Source organism: Engraulis encrasicolus, chromosome 1 (assembly GCF_034702125.1).
Source record: "Engraulis encrasicolus isolate BLACKSEA-1 chromosome 1, IST_EnEncr_1.0, whole genome shotgun sequence".
Classification (NCBI taxonomy): domain Eukaryota; kingdom Metazoa; phylum Chordata; class Actinopteri; order Clupeiformes; family Engraulidae; genus Engraulis; species Engraulis encrasicolus.
Genome location: NC_085857.1, coordinates 45,784,819 through 45,793,643, shown reverse-complemented (window position 1 = coordinate 45,793,643; position 8,825 = coordinate 45,784,819). Strand labels below are relative to the sequence as shown.

General features: G+C 42.4%; 1 protein-coding gene across 1 annotated transcript in view; it reads left to right on the top strand.

Annotated features, from left to right (window-relative positions):
• mvb12a (multivesicular body subunit 12A) overlaps nucleotides 1-8,513 on the top strand; it is a 15,738-nt gene extending 7,225 nt beyond the window's left edge. Inside the window, exons 7-10 of the mRNA XM_063203617.1 lie at nucleotides 1,400-1,524; nucleotides 4,014-4,072; nucleotides 4,363-4,422; nucleotides 6,530-8,513. Coding sequence (XP_063059687.1) covers nucleotides 1,400-1,524; nucleotides 4,014-4,072; nucleotides 4,363-4,422; nucleotides 6,530-6,598 — 313 coding nt within the window. The 3' untranslated portion in view covers nucleotides 6,599-8,513. The remainder of the gene's footprint in view (nucleotides 1-1,399; nucleotides 1,525-4,013; nucleotides 4,073-4,362; nucleotides 4,423-6,529) is intronic.
• The last annotated feature ends 312 nt before the right edge of the window (nucleotides 8,514-8,825 follow it).

The window sequence follows — 8,825 nt, the reverse complement described above, 5'->3', positions numbered from 1 at the left end:
AGTCACACTCCAACCTCACCAGCATGGGAAACACCAAAGAGCAGTCAAATGATATCAGGGACAAGGTTTTAGACCTGAACAAAGATGAAATGGGCTGCAAAGCCACAAGAAAGAGACTGGGTATTAATGACCCAGCTGTTGATGCATTTCTTCCAAAATGTGAGAAATACAAAATGACTATCCATCAGCCTGTCTGGGGTTCTATACAAGATTTGACCTTTTGTAGGGATTTGATAACCATGAGAACAGAAATAAAGCACCCTAGACCTGTAAGGGATGAACTAGGAAATTATATCAAAGCTACTGGGACCAAAATCACTGAGAAAACTACTGGTAGAAATTAATGTCACAGAGGTTTAAAATCCTGTAGTGCACACATGGTACCTCTACTTCAGAAGGAACCTGTGCAGTCCCACCTGAGGTTTGTCAACGGACATCAGGCTGGTTTAGGATATGATAAGGAGGTGCTGTAGTCAGATGAAACCAAAATCAAGCTGTTTGGCATTAACACAATTCAATGTGTTTTGAGAAAGAGTACTGCTGTCTATGATCCCAAGAACACCCTCCTCACCATCATGCATGAAAGTGGTATCATTATGGTTTGAGGGTGTTTGTCTGGCCAAGGCACAGGAGAACTTCACATTGTCAACGAATGGATGGAGGGAGACATGTAATGTGCAATCCTGAGTGCAAACGTCCTTCCCTCCACCACTACACTGAAGGGTGGGCCATTTTTGGATCTCCCAACATGACAATAATACACAACATGCAGTCAAAGCAACGAAGGAGTGGCTCAATAAGAAGCATATTAAAGTCGTGAAGTGGCCTAGACAGTCTCCAAATATTAACCCTACCGTAATTCTATGGAGAGAACTGAACCTCCCATTTGCCAAGCTACAGCCACAAATTATGAATGTTTTAGAGATAATCTGAAAAGAAAAATGGGCAAAAATATTTTCTACTATATGCACAAACATTGTCATCAACTAAAAGAAGCATCTGACCTCAGGGCCAGACAACTAGGGCTTTGCCACAAAGCACTTTATCTTCTTTAGCTAGAGAGGTCAAATACTTATTAGCCTAAATTAAATACAAATAAATTAAAATATATTATTTTAAGTTATTTTCTGGAATTTCTTTTTGATATTCTGTCTCTCCATGTTTGAATACATATTATCATACATTTATAGACTGATCATGTCTTTATTAGTGGGCAAACTGGCAAAATCAGCAAGGGATCAAATACATATTGGACTCACTGTATGTGTTACATGCAATGATACAGGACGGTGGATACACGCCCCTGGATCTGTTGGCAATAAACATTGAATGGCACTCCCTTGACGTGCCCCCCCCATCCGCAAAACTTTTTGACTTCCTGTTTGTCTTGTTTCCATAGCAACCAGCCTCCTAGCAACCCTCCTCCGGCACCTCCGCGAATCAGCTGCCGCCGCAGCAAGTTGGAGGAGAAGAGCACTGGGGAGAGTGACACCAGCAACAGCAGCAGCATCTACGGCATCACAGGTGGGACACACAGAGGAGACACTTGGAGACATAGGTGGTCTGGGGCCATGTGACGATAGGGGACTTGGGGGTTGGTGGTGGGGGGGTTTGGTATCAGGGGGACATCGAAGGTACAAGGCACAACTTGTACCTCCGAATACAAGGGGAACGTGGATGGGGAAATAAGGGCACAAGAGCAACTTGGAGGCGGGGATAAGGGGGACATTTGGAGGTGACTTGGCTAAGCCCTTGTTGGAAAAGTTGCCTTCAGCCTATAAAAACCTAAATATCTTAGCATCTGATGCACATAAAAACATGAAACATGATTGCATTTTAAACCCTAAAGACCCTCATCTTGCATTAGAATGTGTTCATTTAGCTGTAACACACCCACGTTTTATTTGAAAAGCTAAAATCTCAAATAATACCTTAATTTCTATTATCATCACACTACTCTTAGCTGATGCTTTCTTCATCCAAAGCGACTTACAGTTATTTTAGGTGCAGGCTATTGGTTACTGGCCCAGTGGAGCAATGCGGGGTTAGGTGCCTTGCTCAAGGACACTTCAGCATGGATGAATGTGCTGGTAAGGGTGGGATTTGAACCTGCAACCCTCTGATCTAAAGACCAGCACTCTAACCATTGAGCCACTCATTAGTAGTAATAGTGGCAGTTGGGTAGGTATTATGCAGTGGTTCTAAACTAATGCTTAAAGGGACACTGCGCAGGAAATGGTCAAACAAGGCCGACAGGCGGACAACAGATGCGTCCCTCTATGCCAGTTCCAACTATGCAATTTTCCCCCCCAAACGCCCCCCTGGCCTCCTCCTAGCCTGTCAACGCCCCCCGAGGATGTACTTTTTGTTTATTGGTCATCATGGACACTCCAAATATTGTGGCAGGCAGCAAGGCAGCAAAATGGCGAGACATGGCTTTATTTTTCGCAGTTTAGGGTATAATAAGCTTATCATCATTCTTGGATTTGGAAAAGAACCATAGGCTATGATTTGAAATTTCACATAGCCTAGATGAAGTAGGCTACATTACAAATTACCATACATTAAATTGTTGTCCATCTGAAACGCTTTCATTAGGTGCATTCGATATGTGTCAACGCATGTATGCGCATTTAGACAGCAATGCACCCTGGATGGAAAATGCTGCGTGACGGTTAGATTTCCTGTCAAACTTCGAAATTTCGTCGACGTTGCGTTGACGAGGTGACATGTCACATGGTGTAAAACTATCGCGGGATGAATGCGGCTGCAGTCAGATCTTGCAACCTCTGCAGTTGCTTATCCCCTTCAACGCTCGTCGGCGGACTGCCTCCGAGGTCACGCGCCCATGAACTGGTTGGTCAACAACTCACTCACGTGTGTATATGGGTCTTGTCTCACACCTCTACACAAGTTTGCGCAGGTCCCCACTTCAGCTCCTCCTCACTGCCTGTCCCCCCACTCCTCACACGTGGTGTGTTAGTAGAGCAAACCGGTGCGAGTTCATCGTCTCGTTCATATTTGTGGCCGACTGCAAATGCGCTGTATTTAATAACACCCACATCGTGACAACAAGTTCTCGCTCACATGGTTCCGTCAACGTTGGTCGACAGCAACTAAGTCGTATGGGCTTACTGTCCGTCTGAAACTCAATTACCCAGAATGCTGCACGTGAGCTCTCTACCCGGGTGATTCTGGAAAACAAACATGGCGGCAACTCGCTTTACTACCTTAATAATGTGTTAATCCGACGCTAGATTTCTTAACTGATGAAAATCGAAGGCAGAAATCAACATTGTAGTGTCTAAATATGAGGTCGATTGGTGTATTTGTGGCGTACATCACGATCGGCTGAGTTGTTGGCCTCACGTTTGTCAGTTAGCCTGTGGCTAGGCTACTTTTCGCCAACGTTAGCATCCGGTTTAGTATAGAAAGGCTATGCTTGCACGCATTCGCTCCGGTCCAAAATGGCAAGTCTGCCGCCTTGTGGCCACAGGAAGGAACAATTTAAAGAAAGCGTTTCAGACGGACAATGAAAGCGTTTCAGACGGACAACAATTTAATGAAAGCGTTTCAGACGGACGGACGGACAGACAGACCCTGTTATAGAGATGCTGGACGCATCTAAAAAGATACTGCAACTATGTTGCTCATTGAAACTGGTCTGCCTATTGCCAAATTTGATCTTTACATGAACGTTTACTGAGTAATTAACTAATATTTATAGTATGGTCCAAGTACAATCAATTTTGCAGCTAAAAATGGCTATTTCTGGAAATTCAAAATGGCGGACCATGGAGAAGATCCCCCTTTTCATGTATGAAAAGTGCAATTTTTCCATTCATAATGAATATTTAGAATTTGATGGTGGTGGTAAGTATTCATGAAAAAGGCAACGTTAGTGAATGGGCAGCATGAATTCTGGAAATAAACAACTAAAAATCTCACACAGTGTACCTTTAAGGTGAAAGAGTGTACATTGGTAACAAAGTTATTTATCATCTCTCCTCTAGCCATAGATGGAGTTCCTTTTGCGCTGCACCCAAAATTTGAGGCACAAACCAACGGAAAGGTGAGTTTTCGCAGTCGACCCTGTGTGTTCCGTGCGTGTGCGTGTGTGTGTGTGTGTGTGTGTGTGTGTGTGTGTGTGTGTGTGTGTGTGTGTGTGTGTGTGTGTGTGTGTGTGTGTGTGCGCGTGCGTGCGTGCGTGCCTGCCTGCCTGCGTGTTTAAATGAATCGGTGCAATCACACATGACCAATGAGGTTGACTTTCATTATAAAGTCCAATTACAAATGACCAATGCCACTGGCTCTCCCTACATGCCTGTCTGATTCCTGTCTGTCTCTTATCTGCTTTTCCAGGGGCCAGTAAGCTCTTTGGGAAACATCCGCATCAAGTCCATTCAGGATATTGAAAACGAGGTACCGATTGCTGCCAATTTGCCCTCTCCTCCTCCACATGACATGCTCTCTGTTTTGTGTATTATGACATATTCGTTTTTTAAGGGTGTAGGATTATCAGTTGTAATTAGCCGTAGACTCATCATTTTTAAGTCTTCTTTGGGACTGTCCACTCTTTGCCCTTTACGGCAAGTCACATAACTAGGGGTGTAAATCCCACAGCCTCCATGACGATAAGATTCAATTTCGATATCTTATTATTCGATGCGATTTGATTCGATTATTTTTTATACTTTTTTTTATATGCCCGACGATACGATACAATACGATCCGACTTTTATCCAATTACTTTTCCACTTGTATTATGTTATGGAGCTAGGGCATTGGACAGGGGCCATTGATTCGATTATTTTCGATACTTAAAGGCCAACTTCCGATAAAACTCAGTTTTACTCACTCCTTTCGAAGATCGGACGGTCACCCCAAGTTAAACTCACTTGCAAGGCTCTCATAGCGGTGCGTCAACTCTCCTGGCTGTGTTTCCCGGTGTTTCCCAATTTACATAAATATTGCAGAGAAACGAGCGAATCACGAAAGCCTTTCTGTGTTTCGTCACGTCGAAAGAAGGCGTTGCCCACAAAGGTTTATATCGACCCATTTATCTAAAAACATGTCGAGTAATTTTTTTCTGCTTGTTTTCAAAACAAGCAACGTCTGGTGGCCCGAAACATAGCTTAGCTTAGCTATCAGCTGGTTGCTACTCTCAGGTACACACACAGCACAAAGCCTCATACATAAAGCCTGCTCACTCTGGTTGCTCCGTGCCTGCAGCTCGCCTAGGGGTCGCTGTCGAAAGAGCACAGCCCTGAATGGAGCATGCACGCCTCCGTTGGCGCCCCTATAGTGCAGTACCACCCGGGGAAGTGGCGACTCTGTTTCCCATTACATTCTCTCCAAGAACTGGAGGACTGAGCCAATCAGAGACGCGTTTCTTCGAGAGCAGGAGGAGTGAGCCAATCAGAGACGCATTTCCACGAGAAACACGGAACACTCTCTCGTTTCTCCACAAGCCACCTTGCCAGCTTGCAAAAACGTCTTGAAACAAAGCAACCAGAACGTTTTTTAAAACAGGACCAACGCGTAACACATTCAATAACAATTGGGAATACGGCAATATTAATTAAATGACGTTGAGAGCAGTGTTAATTTCGTCAACCATGACTATGACTAAAATATTTCGTCAATGCCCTTTTTTGATTTTCGTCATTTAGACTAAGACTAAGACTAAATTGGGAAGGCAATGACTAAAATATGACCAAGACTAAAATTGATTTTCGTCATTGTGACTAAGACTAAGACTAAATTTTAAAAAGCTGACGAAATTAACACTGGTATGAAATAAAATAGAGAAAAAGAGAACCAGTGTGTGAAGAAGTTTTATTCTGTACAGTGTGATATATGCTAAAAAGAGAAGCAGTATGCGGAGAAGGTTTATTCTCTACAGTCAATGATATATGTTAAAAATGTGTGGAGAAGTTCTGTAATGTACAGTGTTGACTAAAATGACGAAAATGACTAAAAACTGACTAAGAGTAAAATTGATTTTCGTCATTTAGACTAAGACTAAGACTAAATTGGGAAGGCAATGACTAAAATATGACTAAGACTAAAATTGATTTTCGTCATTGTGACTAAGACTACGACTAAATCAAAAAAAGCTGACAAAATTAACACTGGTTGAGAGGCCATCTTTAAGAATGCCCCACGATATGATGTGATCCGATTCAATCATCAGATTATATTGCGATATATCGATACATTCCGATTATTATTTACACCCCTACACATAACACTATTCTCTACTGTGTTTGCTTTGAGGGCATTGTTCAATATGGCTGGGATAAATACTGGGATATCACTATCATAGGATGTTTTGAGCTTCATTTGTGGCTGCATTCTCATGTCTTAATTGTATTGCTTCTTTCTTTCTGTCTGTGTGTGTGGTGTTGTCTGTCTGTCTCTGTCTCTGTCTCTGTTTCTCTCTCTCTCTCTCTCTCTCTCTCTCTCTCTCTCTCTCTCTCTCTCTCTCTCTCTCTCTCTCCCTCCTTCTCTCTCTCTCTCTCTGCAGTATAACTACACGTTCTCCGTGGAGGAGCAGGCTGCCAAGCGCATCTCTCCCTCAGCTGTGGCCTCCTAGAGGGACAGACTACTGCAGATCGGCCACGCCTTGACCTATAGGACACACACACACACACACACACACACACACACACACACACACACACACACACACACACACACTGCTGTCTTCAACCAGTAGATCTGACACGCGACCAATTCGATGCTTTACAGACACATGCACACATTCTGCCATTCTGATGCTTACAGACACACAGACACACACACACACACACACACACACACACACACACACACACACACACACACACACACACACACACACACACACATTCACAGCCTTCGGGCCTTCAACCAGTAGATCTGACACTCTTGACGTTTGACTTGACACACACACACACACACGTTCCTAGTATACCAAAGGGATCACAAACCGTACTTCTTGAGTTCCATTAGATGTGTTGATAGGTCAAGGTACAGTAGGTGGTTAAGAATGGGCTGGCCCTAGTTTTGTTGTATACAGAGACACAGAGACAGACACACACACATTCAGAGCAAACTATTTTATATTTTATGTTGATATTTTTCCTTATGATGTGCCTAATGTTTGCTGTCCATATTAGGCAGCTGAACGATCCATTGTTTACGCAGTAAGATCTATTTGTAAATAGTACAAAAGCACACACTGACACAAGAACACACAATGTTTGAAGGATCTATATTATGTCGTAGTTTTATTTACATTTCTGTCTTTTCTTCATTTTCTCTTCTCTCTCTCTCTCTCTCTCTCTCTCTCTCTCTCTCTCTCTCTCTCTCTCTCTCTGTCTCTCTCTCATATATTTAAAGGGGCTCTATGTAGGATAGAAAGTTTAATTAATCGCTGTACCGAGTCAGCCGATGCTTATTTAAGTCATTGGTAAGTCAACGATGACTCTTGTGACCACTTTCACGGTCCGCTGTCAGAGAACCTCAAATGAAAATTTTGGCAGAGCGACCTGCTACGATTGTCGTTGGAAACACTTCTCATTCGAAAAATCGCTTGACATTCCGTATTCAGATTTGTATCCACTGCTGGCATTCCGTGATGAAAAACATTCTGACAGCGAGTTTATTTAAACATCATTTTTTTTCATGACTGTCTAGATTTTGAGACAGGCATGGCATGGGCACCGCGCAAACTATGTCATCCCACATTGTGCCCCTTTAACGTGTTTATATTACTTTTATTTCAAAATGAATGCACTTTTTCCTAAAATTGTCTATCACTCTTGCTATTAAGTTTCCACGCCGTAAGAGCCCTTTTTTAGTTTTTAGCTACTGCATAACACTGTTTTGGACCAAAAAAAAAGCAGCATACCGCAAAAAATGCTGCACCTTTTGGACACGAAAATTCCAGAATCCTGCAAACACTCAACTGCAGTGCTGTGCAGTTGTTGTTGTTGTTCGTTAGGGACTATGGTGGTTCCAGGGAGTAACCTTGGCCTTCCCATACAGCATAGCAGTCATATTGATGCAGATTCCACAAGATGATGCCCTTGGCGAAGAGATACGACAGATCAAACTAAACATGTTATCTAAGCAATTTAGTGGCAGCCAGATTAGTTCCGCTGGGATGCCATATTATTTTACAAGTGATGTGTAGACCTAGCCTGCACACCGTTACATTGCCTTACCGGCATCTTTTATTTAAAATATGTTTTCTATTCTTTTATTGTTGTAAGATGTGTTGTGCTTATAAGCATACCTCACAGTCTGTCATATTTAAATGTTGTTTTCTTATGTATGGGATGCAAGGGGTGTGATGGGTGATTTGTTACAGTTGAAATGTATTTGTATACATTTGTATATATATGTCAGGGGCCTGGTGTATGTTATCAAGAATATCTTAAGCTGCCTTACTTTTATACATGTGTTCTTCCCCTGCTTCCGCTGTTTTTCCAAATAAAGACTTTTGCGGAAAGGAAAAGAAATCATACAGCCTATACTGTTCTTTGAAGTAATTCAACATGTTGCATATGTGAAAGTACAGTTAAGCACTTGCAGGCAGAACCATCCTACCTGTTCTCATGGTGTACACTACAGAGGCAGACATGGCGTATTGCAATTTATCACATGCATAGTAAACAGGAGTTATATAGATGTAGGACCCAATGACTGTTAAGTAAATGCTATGTAATAAGTAAGTTAACGTCTTGGTTACTGGTTCCCCTGAATGTAAGTCTTTATTATTTTAAATAATTCTGCAAATTAGCTGCAATCTCAGACAGGTTTTTTTTTTCTCCTTG